Source organism: Melanaphis sacchari, unplaced genomic scaffold, assembly GCF_002803265.2.
Source record: "Melanaphis sacchari strain LSU unplaced genomic scaffold, SCAv2.0 Contig28_pilon_pilon, whole genome shotgun sequence".
Taxonomy (NCBI): Eukaryota; Metazoa; Arthropoda; class Insecta; order Hemiptera; family Aphididae; genus Melanaphis; species Melanaphis sacchari.
Window position 1 is genome coordinate 637,420 of NW_020271162.1, and position 19,233 is coordinate 656,652.

Below are 19,233 nucleotides of genomic sequence, written 5' to 3' on the forward strand. Positions count from 1 at the left end.
TTTTAAATATTTATGGTGGTATCTATTATAAAATTAGATCAAGTTTGTATATTGAGAGTCAAAAAAAATTTCCCTGCACTTTTCAAAATAATTAGAAAAATAAAAAAAAATAAGTGGAAAGTATTAAGAAGTTTTAAGTTATAACTATTAGTATATATATCTAAAGTGTGCTAGATATCAGGTGCGCCATTGATTAGGTTACTGTAATGAATATGTGTTGAATTTAAATTCTATGATAAGTCTTTCCTTACAAAAAACGATTCTAAGAGGAAACAGACTATCAGCTTATATTACTTTATATATATAATAAGTATATTTTATAATATAGGTATTATTTGTATTGATATAGTATTTTATGATAAGTAATACGGTGGGTTGAATAAAGTTCTACCGAATACATTGCATTCATAGTATTATAAATCATAATAATAGTTTATAAATTATTCATATAATGTATCACTATTATTAACTTTTGAGTTTATAATGACTTGCTTTGTACGGTATACAAGGTTCGTGGTATACAATAATCAATACGTACCAACTAGCTTAAAATGAATAAAATAATTTTGGAAAATTGTATTGTGTGAATAGTAAAAACTAATATAATCACTAATAAAGATAGAAACTTGGTTCCAACCAATATTTTATTTTGAACTAAATTTTTTGCCTAAATATCTACCCGATTTCATTGAACAGGAACTTGAAATTTCCATAAAAAAAAAAAAAACGTACAATTGTATCTTTGAGATTTTTTATTTAATAATAAAAAGCTTACGAGAAATTCTGTATTGAATTGTTAAGATTTTTACTCGCAAATAAAAATTTTATCATAGAAAAAACTTAAAATAAAATATCTATAAATAGCACAAAATTTCAACATTTTTTTTAACTTATAATAATAATTTTAATTTCAGAAACCCTCAAAGTTGATTATCTATTACTTTTCTATTATAAATCGTGTAAACATACACATGTTATTTTGTTACTATTGATAAGTTTGTGAAGAACTTCACAGTATACTTTTGTATTTACCTCCATTAGAAATTACTAGATTGAAGTAAAAGCAATCTAATAAAATTGTACTTTTTGGTAGATTTATATGGTTGATACTTAATGTATTTACAAATATAATGTTTACATCTAACATTGATAAATACAGTTATATTATATACAATATATAACTAGCAATAACCGCTATACTCGTTTGTGTACTTATAATTTTAAATGGCTTGTTAAATGATCTTGTGTTGCATTAACTTGTTCACTACTGAATGAACTTGAAAAATCTTTTGGCCAAATTTTTCAATGTGGTAAGTTATACTGTGTAGAGCGGCCAATGTCATAATCATAAATAGGTAAAATTTTCCTCATCTTAAATTAACTTTCAGTAAATATATTGATTTTTATTCGCTTAAATCAACTTTTTTTTTCTAAGTAGCTTAATAAAAATTATTTTAATTTTAAACCGCTGTTTTTTATAATTTTTTTTTTTTTTTTAATATCTACACCGAATAAATTAAAAAAAAATTATTTCGGAAATCGAAGGTTGTATTAACAACAGATGTGACTAATAAATTATAACCGTATACCGATTTACCTAACAATATGCCCATTTTAGTCATATATTTGTATACAAAACAATAATATACATGACTTTTATGATATGATATGATATTCCATAGATGACACTAGGTACTTTATTGCAGTTTTACCATTTATCCATTATCCATTTGTAACAAATGATTTATTGACCGTTGACGTGACATGTACGCGTTTTTAAAATGTTATAATCTTTGATTTATATTTACCTATTTTATAAAAATTATTCAAATAAAATTGGAACTATTTATTTTTAATATTATCTATAATGTATAACGCTACTGATACATTTTTATTTCAATCTTGTACCAATGTTATTATTCAACAACACGCCCACTGAACATGTAAGTAATAAAATTTATTAATTAGTATAAAATATACGCACGTGTGTTAATGACCTAAATTCTAAATTTCTAGTCATTGTTCTCTGATTTATATCTATTAACTTGTTTATTAATTCATTTATTATAGATATAATACTGTGTGTATTATTTTATTAAGTTTATTATAATATTACATCAATGTCTATATATCGAATGTATATGCACCCTCATATGTATTCTTATAAATTTAGATAATTATTATTATTGGACATTTTATGATTTTTGGATTAGATTTGTTTCATGGAAATATTTACAGATTGCTGAAAAGTTCTCTTTAATGAGGTTTTGGTTTGCACTTTCACTTTTGCAGTAAATGTAGCGGATAGTTAAGAAATGGCTTCGATGTAATTGAAGCAATTAATCATTTCTATAAGTTCTATTGTTAGTATTACATTGCATTGAAACCTATACTATGTCATAGCACCATACATGACAATTATTATTTATGATGAGATAGGCGTGAGATAGGTGGATGTGACCCATTCTCACTTCTCAGTAACGGCTTGAGTATGCTAAATTCAAAGAGCAAGCTTTGTAAAACGATATGTTACCCACCAATCAGTCCTACTCTTTTATTATATTTTTATGTGGTTAAAATCTATTTTATTTGCATTAGTGCAGTGGTTAATAACTTTACTTATTTCAGATTGGGTAATTTAGGTAATTATAAGTAAATAATAAGTGAATACATTTTTCTAAATTAATGCTAATATTGGTTCAATATACCTACCCGCAGTAGATACATATCTACCCATTTGTTGATATAGAGCGGTTAATTTTGATATTCTTAAAACACCGTCCTTGTCTAATTTTGTGTAATTGTGTAAAACAATTTATTTATTTATTCTAAAACAAGTATCTAATATTATTGATTTTAAAATAAAATGTATTCTATAATAAATGTTAATATTTATATTATATTATAATAGTATTGTAATCGTAAAATATTTACCGTTTTTTGATAGGCATATTTAATTATCTATTTGATAATGTTTGACTAATTTGAATAATAATTTGTGTTTTTCAATTTAGTATTATTCAATGTTTATTGTTTTGATTTATAATTTTCTCACCTCATTTAAACTATTTTAATGTTTATAAAATATAGAGCATTAATATTTCAAAGTTTTAGTTATATGATTTTTCGCCTTGTTTATATGGTAAGAAAGTTAGTTTTAATCATAACTAATCTATGAACCATGATTAGTCTTTGACTTTAGAATTATAGATAATTATTTTTATTTCAATTATTAGATATACAATATTAGGCATAACAATATTATGTATAGATATTGATAAACTAATTAAGTATAAGTGTATAACGATACTAAAAATAAAGACAGCATCTAGTGTTCAATGCTTATAAATCATTTTCACTAGGAAATAAATATAAAAACATGAGTTTAGAATCTAAAAATGATTTTAAATTTCTTACAAATTATCAAAAGTATTTAGATTATTCAAATAAAATATTAAATGAAATATAAATACTTAGAAATTTAAATTCTGCTTTGAATTTTATAGGTATCTTGATATTTTATTCCTATAGATATTATGTAAAACAAAAATATGATAATTAATTTTACCATAATTAATTAGAAATTGAATAATTATAACCAAATACAACTGAACTATTTATTTCCATACAACCATTATACTTAATTGATATTTTGAGACACTTTCTTTAAGATAAAAATGGGTAAGTGTGAGTAGGTGGATACAGGGCAATGGATTTAGTACGATAAAAAGTTGTTTATAACAATATTTATATTATTAAGTAAGAAAGAAAAATGTAAATTAAAAGCTCTGAGTGGATGAGTAATAATGTGGTAGTTTGCCTTAAACTTGAAAATTATTCATTACCTATTTTGCTTGTTAGTAGTAAATACTTTTATACTTAAATACTTTGTTCTACTATAAAATATAAACAATTAAGTTCTAGAATTCAATAAAAAAAAAATTCTATTAACCTATTAAACATTAAATTAATGTGCAATAATAACATATTATAAAATATAATCAGTAAATAAGAAAAACGACTATTATAAAAGTTAAATTAGGCGTACTATTTATGTAACTATTGCAACTTAGAAACGACTGAACGAATTATAAGAATAATTGAAACTTGAATTTCAATAATAATTAATATTGTTTACAGTATTTCAAAATATGATATTTTAGATAATCGAAATGAGCAAAATATGTGTATTATAATAAATTATAAATAATCTGCTTCTTGGATTAAGTATTAAATTGCGTGCACAAATAATTAGCAAATAATATACGAGATTAACAGTTTTATGGTTATTGAATATTGATAAAAAAAAAAAAAAAAAATATATATATAATTACCTAGATAAATATATTTTATTATCACTTATTTTTATAAGAAAAAATCACGAGATAAAAAATAATTTTTAGTTGAAATAAGTAAACTGTACACCTACACTTTAAATCAACTAAAATGTATTTGTATAACAACAATATTTTTATTAATACCTATATTATAATAAATACTAGCTGTATTACACGGCGTTGACCGAGTAATTTATTTGTGTGGTAAGAAATAACTTATAATTTATATTTAATTAGTAATAACTTTATTAAGTAACTTTTTTTTCTTACGTGTAACCAATAATTGCAAACATAAATAAATAAATAAATACGGATTTGTAAATTTAATATTATTAAAAACTGAAAAAGCTACTCTAAAATAACTGGGTCAAGGTTAAATATATTATCTAAATCTTCAATGAATTATTAAAATCAATTAAGTATTTTTTAATTCAATACGCTTTAACCATATTTTAATTTGCTTATTTTATAATATGAAAGTTAGCTGTTAAACTGTTACTTAATATTATATTCATATAGAATAGTTTTATTAGCCTAAATCACAAATTATATCCAATCTATTTTCATAGCTAGGTACCTATTTTATTATCTGTAACTAATGGTAACCAATAACCATAATTAATATAAATAAAATATTGTATGATTTTCGAGAACCAAATACAAATTAATTTGTAACTACAAAGCTATAAATCTAGTTTAGTAGAATACAAAAACACTTAAATTTTTCTCTCTCTTTTTTTAAAATTTTATTTTTGAACTTTTCAATTTAAATTTATCGCTATTTTTAATTTTTATGAGAATATACAACTTAAAATTAAGAAAGAACAAGAATTAAATACCTAGATATTTATATTTGTAATTTAATAAATAAGGTTAGATTACTTAATCTCTTACACTTTATTTTTTATTTTTCAATTTATTATTGAAAGGACATCCCATCAATAAACTTAATAATAATTATATATGGTACAGGTGGTACAGCATTATAATAAAAACGAAAAGCTCTTGCAAATTCACGTACCTAATTTGCTTAAACTGTTGAAGGCATTGAAGTATTGAAGATTTAAATTGATAATATTTTTATTTGAGATAATGCATTATTATCTAAATTAAATTAATTTGTACATTTCAAATTACATGCACAAACAAGGAATACGTGTGTAATACTTATGATTATATAAAAATATATTAATTAATATAGTAGGTATAATTTAGATTATTTAATATGAGTAAATACTAATTGTCGATTAGCAATCAGTAAATTTTATTTCAAGTAAATGGAATTGACTATATCTAACACGATTTTGCTCGTTCTACATTTTTACTTGAATACGATTATGCATCATAAAATATAGGTGTTGTCCTTTTAATAATTTTTTAATACAATATTTAAAAATATTAATAAATAGCATAATAAACATTTGTATTTCCCCAATATGTGTTAAAATATTAACACTACGAATTTCCAAGATCGATATCATAATATAAGTTATAAAATAACCGAGTATTTAATAGGTACAATGTTCGTACAAAGGCACTGAAGTAATCAAGATAATATTTAATCGTTAATTTGGGCGTATATCGATTCCGTCGGCTACTGTTTATCCCTCTCCTGTAAATGTATTATACATGATATAGAAATTTTCGGAAAGTTACTACATCAGCCAACATTTGACCACATTGTTCGCATTAAAATTAAATATTAATATTAATAGTTATTATTTTTTTTTCATAAAAATTAAAAGTTTTATAATACTTTAAATAGAAATTTAATAATATTTATTGTTGATTAATTTTGTCATAAAATAAAAATATTCCTATAATTAAATACTATAAATTTGTTATTTATTTATTCATAGGAGGCGCAATTCATTTTTTTATTTTTAAGGTGACGTAAACTAAAATGTTTGGGAATCGCTGCAATATATTTTAAACATTTATACAATGGAGGGGGAATAAACAGTGTCCGGCGGAATCGATGTGTAAATATTATTAACAGTAGCTGGTAAAATTAATAGCCGGCGGAATCGATACAAACCTTTTTCTTAAACAGGTAGTTACAGCGGAATCAATAATTCCCCGTTAATTTATCTTATTTGTAAAAATTAGTACATTCAGTACCTATGTGCTATAGGTACTAATCATGTTGTCGTGGTCGGATTTTACGTTTGGGCCAGCTGTAATTGACTGTTGATTATTGTGATGCGTATTGGCATTTTAGTATAAAATATTGATTAGTATCTACTCATTGTGCTTCATAAAGTATGAAAATAATAGGTATTAAAAAGTGAATCTATTAATTTAAGTAAAATTTGAAGCTATAAAAGGTACATTATATACATCAGTAGATGGTCAGTAATTAAAAAGTTTAGCAATATTCGATATTGATGTACTAAAAAAAAAAAAGTGATAATCTTTACCGTTAATTCTAATGCTAGGCTATGGAGGAAAAGTAGGTAAGTATATGTACGATTTCTGAAAAAAAAATTTCCAACAATTCTAAAATTATTGTAAGAAATAAAATTTTAATTATTTAACTTTCATGAAACTCTTAAAACTGATACAAGGGAAAATTTTTATCTCGTAGAAGAAATTTCAAATTTAGTATCTACCTATAGTATTAATTTGCACAACTATAATCTTAAGATTTAAACGTTCAACTCTATTTTTGCAGATGGCACATTTTTTTACTCACCAAAATATTAAACCAACTTTATACTAAGTATACGCTATAGAAAAGTTGTATATTTCTTTAATATATTGTTTTTACGTCAAAATTAACTAAAGTTTTATGTGTAATGTACGATTAAGAAATCATATTTAAAGTCAACAGCTAACCGGCAAAAATTTACTAATATCATTGGTTAATTCTAATTTTCATTTTGATTTTAAGAAAAGTGCACACAATACTACCTAAGAAGTTTTTCTAAAAAGCAAAATTATGACATGTAGATTCTATTAAGATCAAAATTATTGGTTAAATCTAAAGCAATTGCAATAATTTACTGAAAGAATATAATATTCAAAGTCAAAAATTGGTCTTTAGCTTAAAATACATATTTTTGCTCTTGGTTTTTTACTCAAAAATTAAATTTTTGCATTTTATATCCTTCTCTTCATAAAATTATTAATATATTGTTAAACATTCAGAGTGAAACTTCTTTCAAAATTTAAAGTACCTATTAAAAAAAATAATTTAAACAAATCTACAAAAGAATAAGAAAACAAATTTAAATTTGAGATTTCCGTTTTGTAACAAAAAATTGTAATTCTTATTTTTTATTTATAAAGATTAATTGTTGAGATATTTTATATACTCGTATCATAAAAAATATTATTAAAAAAAAATATGGAAAAAATATAATTTGTAATTTTTTTATATAAAATAAATTTATAAAATTTATAATATAAATTTTTATATATTAATATTTTTAAATAGTATACTAAATGTCATAATATGTAACAATTTTTTACAATCCTAAGCCTATACATTTGAGAAGAATAATTGTTGGATAAACATTTTATGGAAAATATTTATATTTCTTGTAGTATACGAGTCTAACGTAATGCATTTTTTTGTAAAAAGATAAAACGGGTACAATTGTGTTACAATGAATGGAATTATAAAATATTTTTTTACGTGGGTTGTCTACTTACTAATTTGGTACCTAATATTATTTTGTCACTGATAATATAATCAAGTTCAAACTTGTTATTTACAATAAATTTAAAATAATCATCTACGAGAATAGAAACTCTTACTTAAAACGATTCATCAGTCACTTCAGCTTTCATTTTCTCTTCAAGGAAATCGTCAACATTTTTGACGAGTGATGGCAATTTCTCCAATCGAGAATTTACCAAAGAAATTATTTTGGTTAGTGAAAGTTTATTAATTTTGTTTTTATCATTAACTGAATTAAAATATTTTACGCTCATAATTAAAAGCATGTAAAACTATATTTAGTATACTAGATACTATAATATAAGAACAATTTATAGAAATTAATTTCCACTTATGATTTTTTTTTCTTTTAGTATAAGATAAAAAATAAAATAATATAATATATAAATTTTAGATTATAAATAGGTAAAATATCGGGCAAAATATTTTTTCATGTTTGTCTATCAAATAAGAACTGTAATGAAAATGTGTAGTTCCGCCCAGTCACGTTTTGACTAAATCAATTTTTTACAATTTTTGATAATGGTATACTATGGTATGGCTATAGGGTTTTTCGGAAAGGGGGATAAAAGTAAATATTATAAAAAATACGGAATTAATTATCAATTCATTCCAATGAGTTTGTACGGTATATTTCAAAATTTAACACTCTTTTCCCTCACAAAATTGAAAATACACTGTCACAAAGCTTAAAAATGAAATAATGCAATGTTCTTCATAAGTTGTAAACACTGGAATTATGAAAGAAACTAAGTGTAAAACTACAATGATTTTTGTATAACATTTTATAAGATTTGACAAGTCTTGAAAATTTGCAAAATTATTCTATAGTTAAAAATAAACTATATGTTTAATATTTGAGTTTTAATAATTTAAAATACTTCATGTATAGGTTTTACATTCAAAGATAAAAAATAAAGTTGAGCGTAATTCTAAAAGTTTTTTTTATGAACGTTTGAAGCTTAAAATTTTACGAAATTGAATAATCAATAAAATTTTGGATAATGGTTTATTTATTTTATTTCTTGATATATTATTATTTTGTATTCTAGTATAAGCCTCGGCATTGTGCAATTAGCAACTTCCCTATTATTAATTATCTATCCACATAATTTATTTTTTAGATTCTGAGCAATGAGTGTATTGAGTTAATAATAAGTTGTTTTTTATATCTAAATAGTTCTAAAACACTTTTATGAAAGAAAATATGCTTTCAATTTTTAATATCAATATATTTTTTTGTATACTAAAGTAAATCTATTTAGTTAGTATTTTAGAGAGGTAGAGGGGCTAAATAATTTATGGAATAAAAAGAAGATTGTCGTTTGAAAACCAGAAATTTATATCTTTTAAAAAAAATGATTTCGAGAATTTTAAAATATGATTGTTAAGTGTTTTTGAAAATTTCAAAAGTCAAATTTTGAATAACTGTATTATTGAAGAAGAATAAGGGTTGAATATGTTTGACGAATCAATATTACTGTATATACTTACTTAACCTATTTAGTTTAGTTGTTGTTTTTTTTTCAACTCAAAATAGGTTGTGAATTATTAATGGAATTCAGAAAAAAAAAGAATGAAAATTCAGAATCATATAGCAAGAGCGTTTAAAGTTAAATTTAAAAAAATTGAATAAAAATCACAAAAATTTGAAAATTATTTTATAGTTAAAAATGTATGTATTTTAAAATGATTAATTTTAAGTTAGAAAATGAAACACCAGGTTCCATAAAAGTTTAAAAATTTTGCTTACAAAAATTATAATAAAAAAATAAGTGAAATTTCACCAAAATTATTTTGAAAGGGTCTGAATTTTAAATTGTATTCATATGTAAAAACAAGATATTCCATTAAAGAATTTTAATATTTAATTTTTTGTAAAAAAAATAGTATTAATACGAAGAACTTGGAACATTCCATTATAGCTTAAATTATCATTTTGTATACTTGGTTAAATTTTTTATGTATTATTTAGACTAAATTTTAATTATTTATTGTGATTTGAAAATTTTTTTAGGTTAAGGTTCTGTGTAATATATTAATTTTACAATGATCTGTGTTTTTTTAAATTTTTATGTACGTAATAAGTAATTGAAAAAATACTTTGATTTTCAACTTTAATAAACGTTACTTTCGTTAGAATATTGAATCTAAATGGTTTTTAAAAGAACTAAAAATTTCCAGTATTTTTCAATAATTGAAAAAATAAACAAAAAATTTTTACTCAAAATCTACAGTTTTTAACAAAACCGATTTTTTTTATTTTTATGATTCAAAACCAACCAAATAACCATACATTTTTGAAATTGTCACCAAATATTAATGTTAGCATTTCTTGCGCATTATATAATTTACTAAATATTTCTACTCTTTTTAAAATATTAATAGATATTTGAAATTTGCAACTTTTATTAGTTTTTGAGAAAATTATATTATATTTAAAGAATAATAATATTAACATTTAGTGAACATCTTAAATATCTATAACAACTCGTTTTTGAATTACAAGAAAATAGTAAAACACTTTAAGGAAAAATAGTTATTTTACGGATAAAATATGCAATGTTTAAAAAATTTAAACTTTAAACATTCTTAGAACATTTATCTGTTTGACATTCTGGTAAAATTATTTTTTTATAAAGGTTGAAAAACTTGTAAAAAATCTTAAACCTTAAATTCAATTTTCAAACTTTAGGGATGAATATTAAAAATTTTATGAGTTTTTAACAATAAAATAATTTGATAAAATTTATGATTTTGACAAAATTTGTTAAAACTTCAAATATTTATAAAAAATTTTTAAGAATTTATGCTAATTTTTTTTTTTATTTATACGTATAACAACTGATAAAAAACCTTGAACGAAAAATCTTGATGGCATTTATGTGATTTTTGTAATGAAAAAAAAAAAAAAATAAAAATACCATAAAGTTAAGATATTTTAAAATTATACTACCTATAGAAAAATATAGTATAACCATTTATTAAAAATTTCAACTATTTACGGTTAATTGTTTTGAATTATAACAAAATAATGAAAACAATTTTGTCGAAAACTGGTTATAACTTATATCACAACGCAAAAATACACATCATTGTAATATCAATGATGATCGCTTTGTTCAGAATCTAAAAACATAATATAAAATGTACTAAGATTACTAAACAGTGGTAGGTATACTCACTTTCTGAACATTTACTATAAGATCCTATACAATTCAAAAACACTAAAAATATGTATACACATTTATTATATAAGCGTTAGAAATGAAATTGTTGACAAAGTTTATCAAAATAATGAAAATCTGTAATTTTTTTATTGGAGCTCAGATATATGTAATATTTATGGAAATTGGATGTCTAAATAAAGAATCAAAGATAGACTAATAAAAATAAATAATAACGATATTTTTATGGACACATCTTAAGTCTAAAGTTTGAATTTTGACTAAATTGAAAATGCACGCACAAAGTAACAATTATAGTTATTTTTTGTATCTCAAAAATATTACTCATGGGTATTTGAAATTTTTAATGTATGATATTATAATATTTTATAAAAAATATCAATTTTTTGTGTTACTAATAAGTAGTAAATCAAATTATTTTAATAATAATACAAATATATCATAAAATATACTTATTAATATAGGCTGATAGATTGTCTCTGCTCAAAATTGTTTTTTGTATGAAAATATTTAACACAATATTCATTACAGTAACCCTTTATGAACGAAGTAATTTGACACCTATTATGTACAATAGAACAAGTTCTCCTATTTATTTCCATGAATATTTAGCACCCAATTGTCAATGTGCATGATTTTGAAAGACTGTAATATAATATATTCCAAAAGTTTTACACAGTATCGGTTTGTTTTTTTTTTGTTTATATTTTTTTTTAATACTTTTCATTTTTTCGTGAGTTTCAAGATTTGCGAATTTCATCCTGCTGTTGTAAACCAATATATTTATATATAATATACTCGAAAAACGGTTCTAAGCGGATACGTCAATTCAGTCATATTTTTAAGGATATTTTATAATTGATTTATATTATGTACTATTATTCATTTATTATTCCATTGGTAGTACGAACATACGATATTTTGAACTAATTTTTGCCAAAAATACTGCATACGAGTACCTATACTATTTTTTAAATATTATTTAAATAATAATTATTTAAATCCTCTAAATATATACGTAAATATTTTGAAATAAATTCAAACATTAAAAAATTATAGTATACATATATGTTATAGGCTATAGCAAAAATGTTTCATTCCTTAGATAATTAAATATTTTTTCATATGTAATATTACATGTAATTTTTTTAACCTAACCAAAATCGTTGAAAAAAAAGTTATATTTTTGGTTTTAAATATTCATTCTGACAAAACTAGAATTTATTAGTTTTAATATTTATTAAATCTGTAAAAAAAAATAATACCTTAACATTAATAGTGGAAGTTTTTATGTTTCTTTTTATGTATTTATGATTAATATTTTTTTAAAAGTAATAAAATAACTCTAATCGTTTAAGAATTAATTGTTATTGTTTATCAAAATTTAAACTTCTAAGTTAGAGTTTAAAAGTGTTAGAAGTTCTAACAATAGAAAACAATATTTTTATATTTTTTAATTATCGTAAAAATAAACTACGATAAAGCTTTTTTACATTCTCGTGTTGTTTTACTTTGCATATACAACAATTTGATTACACGTTAATTGAAATATTTTTAAAAAGTCGATAGTAACTTTATACTTAATAGCACAAATAAGATATAATATTTTTGAAGTAATATCATGTCTAATAAAATTATTAAATGATCAATAAAAATATTTGATGAACATTTTACGTCTCTACTGCAGTCTGGTTTTTTGAATACGACAAAAAAAACAAAATCGACTTTGCTTAAAACTTTTTTAATTCTGTTTTTGCTCTTTTTATAAATATTTTGTGAAAATAGAAAATTAAAAATTACTTATCTTTTATAATGATGATTAAAAGTTAGGGAATGAAAAAAAATATAATTTAAGTGATACCTACAGACTAATGTCATTAACTGTATTATTTATACTAAGAAAATCAAATGATTAATGAAGGCGTTAAAAAATAAATAATATACCATCAACAGTATCATATAATATATACAGTTGATATAAAATAAAACCTTAGTCTAAAATTTTTTTTCATAAAAAATATTCTTATCAAGGAAAAAAAATACTTATGAAGAAACATTCAGAGATTGGCATTTGATCTTTTATCTCTGGATCTCCTATAATTTAAGTACAAAATTATATTACAGAATATAATTTGTTATGCTAAAAGTATTCTATGTAATATACTGTTGACCAATGAATTTCGCCTACCAGCTATTTTAACCCTTTCAGTCCCCGATGCCATTAGAATAGCACAATGATATAAAAATTGTTATAAAATTGAATTTAAAATATTCCGTTGTGTAATACACGAATTTATACGTAAAAACACGTGTAGAACACATTAAAAATGATAACAATACAATTCGGAGCTTATACAAAATGATAATGACAATTTATTGATAACAAAAATGTTTACTGAAATATTTATTTTATTATTTCACATTTGATTTTATTATAAAATGTCAAAGACGTTCTAAAAATCCCATATTTTTTTTCATGTGTATACACTGATACTGTAAACATATTATAAAGTAATATAGTTATTAATAATAATCGTTATCGTTTTATCGTACCTTAAATGTTATGCCATTAGAATGGCAATTGGGCGTAATGTTGTAATTCTATCAACTAATATTTACGTTTTACATCACTGATAAACAGTTGTTATTCGTCTCATTTTCCGTACGTCGGACGTTAGTCTACGCCGTCTACGGTCGTTACTGCGTAGTTTGAATTTCATTTTGTTTAACGTAAGTATTTTATAGATTCAAATTTACTACATACATATAAATAATTTTAATATTGTGTTTATGTAATATGAAATAATTTAGGTATTTATTTATAATGTCACGAAAACAACTCCGTGATTTTGATATTTTGGAATTGCTTGGTAACGGCCGAGACTCAGATTTATCATCTCTATCTGGTGATGATTATGAAGAAGAAGAAAATAGTTTTCCTACATCTGAATTAGACCAACTTTTAAATGATTTTACTAATTTCAAAAATGGTGATGATGGTAATGAATTGTTTCCTGATTTGTTTGATGTTGATATTCCTACTGATAATGGTATGTTCAATTATAAATATTTTATATTTTTATCATTTTTATTTTTAAACTACTCATGTTTAGATGAAATAAGTGAAGTCAATTCTATATTCCAGTCATCTCTAAATACTGATTTTTTTCAGTCCATTTCAAATACCTACTATATCACCTATGGTGAATTTACCATTTGTTGACAAAAAAGATATGAAACCAATGGTTTGTAGTGAATTTGACATCCAACAACCAGTACCTGAATTATCTATTTTAAAAACATTAAATCCATTGGATTATTTTATGAATTATTTTCCTGAAGAAGAATTTGAAAAAATGGCTAAATATACTAATATTTATGCTGAACAAAAAAATAAATTAGTTATGTTATTAAAATATTATGTAACTTACAAGACTTATTCAAAAAATTTCTTTTTATGTATGTGATATGATAAATAAAGTTGTTTTTATATTTGTTACAATATTATTATTTTTTTTTTTTTGTTACAATTAGTTATAATATTAAAATATTATGTATGTTTAAAAAGTTTTTCAAAAAATCTCATAGTATGTATGTGATAAATAAAATTTTTATTTTACTTTCTATATTGTCTATTTTATTTTATTAACAATTAAGACTAAAAATTAATTTAAAAAAATGCATAACTAAAAAAAAGAATTGAACAGACTTTATTTATAATGTTTAGCATTTCATTACTTAACGCCCAATTGCCATTCTGATAGCATAACAAATTATTACCGTTAACGCCCAATTGCAATTATAATAGCATAATTCAATAACTCATGACTTGGTGATCAAAAAATTTTGAAATAAAAAATAATTCTTAGTTAGGCATAATATATAAGTAATTAGAAGTCAAATATTTTTTTTTTTTATCAGAACTTAATTTGGGATTGAAAGGGTTAATTTGTGTATATCATATGTATTATGTATAGATATTTAAATTGAGAACGGAAATTTACAATTAAAAACTGTGCAGCATGTACCTATATGCTATCATATATAAATAGTATCATTTGTATATGAATATATATGTGTACGTATATGTAATATATGCAAATATATGAATAAATGTTGAGTATAGTATTATTTAGTTAGTTTATAAAATTATAAGTGAACAAAAACCATGACAAAACTGAACAATATAACAATTTAACCGTATGAGAACACATTCAATTTAATCAATACATAGCAATGACATGGACAACTATTTTAATTATGCAAATGACAATTAAACTTGATGAAAAACAATTAAAAGTGAATGCGAAAATGATTTAACTAAAAATAATTTTGTTAGGTAGAATTTACAATAGTATATTTTAATGAATCATTTGAACAAAAATTTAGAGAAATCATTAATGAATATTGATATTTTATCATTTATCAAGGGAAAAAATAGTTACTCTATACAAATATGTATTTTTATGAATAAATGAATTTATATTTTTGGCTAAACAAAGGCATTTCATTAGATGTTAATGATTTTTTCGATTTGAAGTAAAATATTTTCAGGAATATAGTATATACCCAATTCTACATTAGGTACGCATAATGATTACAATAATAATTATAACAATACAGACCACGTGTTATTTACATAAATGAATATGTAACAGTGATTTTACTGTGGTTACAAAAAATAATTTTTTTTTTAGTGAAATAATTTTGATAATTTGGAAAAAACTAAACAAACCAATATTTATCTGTAATAATTATAATAATTATATAAAAACCACGTCATGATATTACATAGGTAGATAAAATAAATCAGTAAAAACTTTTTGTGAGTTGAATACTATTGAAGAAAAACGAATAAGCCATACCTAATATAGTAATATTATAATGTCCGATAACGAATAGGAAAAATTACTAGTGACATATTATACGTAACACATTAAATAACAAATATTACCTATAGGTATAAAATATAGTGTATTATTGTGATATTTATTTATAATAATTTAATTTAATATTGAATCGGCGTCGCGCATCGCACACGATATAGGTTATGTTATAGCTGAACAAACAATATATTATGTATGTGCAGTATAATAAATTGTAAATTATATATTTTATGGTTGCGCCGAATAAAACAAGGTTAGTTTTAAGTACTTCGGAAGAGCGACTCTTGAGTCTTAACACAAAATAATAATAATAAAAAAAAAAAGTACGAAACGAAACGCGTCGTTTGTCCTTGATAACGCGAGACAAAAAAAAAAAAAATAAATATTTCGATCGATCGGTCGCGAAACGCCGTCAAACTTTAATGATAAAAACCGCTCGCATAATATCACTATAATAATATTATAATTATTTGTACCTATCGTAATATTTATCGGTCTGAGTGGTCGAATCGTCTGTACGACCTGTAGGTCCGCATAATACTTTATATTTATGTCTTAATCGATTTGATTAGGGTGTACCTATGTCCTATAGACTATAGGGCGGCGATCGACCGAAATAAATAATATGTACGATTAACGATAGGTACGTATCCGATATATCGTACACCGTCACACGCAGCATATCGGGCAAAATAGACAATAGTCATTGCGAAAAATCGTTCTGTCAATAACATATAGGTATATTGTCGTCGTCGTGACGGTCGTTTCGAGCGAACAGCGAAATAATAAACCGACTACGGGCTAGAGGCACGAGGTGTGGTTCGTCGGGCCGGAGAAAAGGAAATAAAAATAATAATGGTAATAATAGTAATAATAATAATAATAATAATAAAAAATGGAAGGCATTTTGCAACGCGCAAAATGGCCGGTCGTCGGTCGTACGCGTTTTATTGCATAACGCTGTGCGCAAAATATAAAACGAGAATACCGAAGGCTGCGGCTGCGGCGGCGTCGGCGGCGGCGCTGCCCGACGGGTTCGAGTCAACGACCTTTCGACACTTTTTGACGGTCGATTCCCACTCGTCGTCGCGCGACGCTGCAGCCGCGGCGCTCGTTTCGCAGAGTGCGCGCCGTATGCACTGCGACTGTGCGGGCCGACCGCGCGCGAACCAACCGTGTGCGCCGACTCGGCCGCAAAAAAAAACCGTGTGGTATAATAATATAAATAATATTTAACATTAATATATTGTTATAATAATTATCATCACACGTGAAGATAATAATATTATAATATCGTTACTCACTTGCCACGCGCACCCGCTTGGCGTACCCATTGCGACGGCAATATTCGAAAACATTTTTACGAGTATTGTTGTCGTCTCGTTCGCGTCGAGACAAAATCGTAATTTGTATTTGTGTGTGTGTACATAATATTAATATACGCTACGCTGCCTAGCCGGCTTGAGAGGACGGATGCGTCGGTGTCGCCCGCCATAACATTTTGTTTTCTCTCTCTCTCTGACCCACGAGCAACACGGCAAATTTGCGTTCTGCAGTGTAAAATCGATCTCGCGTTGTTCATTACATCGAATATTAGAACGAATAATTGACCTATTGCCAGACATTGTAATAGTCGAAACTCGAAGAACATGATACCATTATCTGTGTTTTTTGCGTCGGTTTTTTTTAATTTTTTTTTTATAATATATTATGATATTTCAATTTAAAGCGACCGTTTTTCAATAGTGTATAAGATATAACACTTTAAGCGTACCTACTCGTAACTTGTTTAAAAATCGGAATATCCTAAAAAAGCCAATGTAAGCGCACAGATAACGTTCTCGACTTTAATTTTGACAATACCTCAATTCGCTTAAAACGCTAAGGCTGACCACACAAGGTTGGTTCTGCTGAATGCAAATCAGATGTCGGATCATATATATAGAGAATATATTATATACATTGTGCGCTAAGTGCTAACATCCTCTTTAGGCTAACACATAGGTTCTGTTAAAACAAAGATGGGCTATTTATACGTTCACACAACGTCAATATAGGGAGTGGGGCTTTTATGACTTTCAAAATTATATATAGGCACCCTATTGTCGCGCTGTGCTAATTTGAATGTTAAGATATTATAATGTATTATTTTAAATTCAAAATAATAAATATACATCCTATGCGTATATAATCTACACGTAAATAAATAATATTTATAATCAATTTAATAGCTGATTTTTAATTTATTGTCGATAAAAACAAATTAATTAAATTTGATTTACATTATTGTTATATTACACTATAAAGTTTTTATTTCATTGTTGTCCGTCATTTGATTTATTTGTTATGATTACAGTATCCGTCCGTTTTTGATAAAAAATCGTTGAGATTAATTTAAATTTCATTGTTGTTAATTGCAATGATAGCCTATAGTGACAATATGGGTTGCCGGGTTGGTACCTTATATAATCAAAAAACTTAAAATTGCATTATAGCAAAAACAAGTATTGTTTTTTTTTTTTAATTTTAAAAACGTTGCTTTGTTATTTACGCGTATTCATTTCTAATTTTTAAACTAATTGTCCTTGGACTGTTGTGGGTAATCGCCAATTTTTCCACCCTTTTAATGTAGCCTTGAGTTTTTAATATTTTAATAATGCTTCGCGAGTAAATATAGTGTAGGTACGAGCAACTTATAATTTATTATGTATAATATATTGAACCGACCGAGCCGGGTTCGTTGTTCTCACCGGGCAAACGTAATTTGCGGCGTAGCTATTACAGGGAAGGGCAGTAGTTGAAGTCGAAGCCAAGAATTTGTATTGTGTATGAGTGTGTATATATGTGAGTGGGGGTAGGGGGGCATTGGTTTTGTAGAAAAATCGTTTTCGGGAGCGCTAAAATTCGTGGATTCGTCGAGGCCATCGTCTCATATTTTCGCTTCCTACTTCTCGTTGCAATTATAATATTATTATAATTTATAAAACAATGCTATTGTATATGCGTTTTAACAAAATCATGTACTAATACTTATACTTTAATAACTTACGTGATATGATTCAATATTGCATTTTATTATTACTACAATAACTTAATATGATAAAGTTATACCTATATATTGGCAAAAAATAATGTAG

General features: G+C 24.3%; 1 protein-coding gene across 2 annotated transcripts; it reads left to right on the forward strand.

The window, feature by feature from the left end:
* The first annotated feature begins 13,763 nt into the window (after positions 1-13,763).
* Positions 13,764-14,565, forward strand: LOC112595662. 2 transcript variants are annotated; one of them, XM_025340945.1, is made up of 3 exons: positions 13,764-13,940; positions 14,022-14,260; positions 14,324-14,565. In XM_025340945.1, exons 2-3 carry the CDS (start codon positions 14,035-14,037, stop codon positions 14,431-14,433), a joined length of 336 nt encoding a protein of 111 aa, XP_025196730.1. In that variant the 5' UTR covers positions 13,764-13,940; positions 14,022-14,034; the 3' UTR covers positions 14,434-14,565. The 2 variants fall into 2 exon arrangements, with proteins under 2 accessions (XP_025196730.1, XP_025196731.1); XM_025340946.1 differs by having other exon boundaries at positions 14,383-14,565.
* Positions 14,566-19,233: the final 4,668 nt, after the last annotated feature.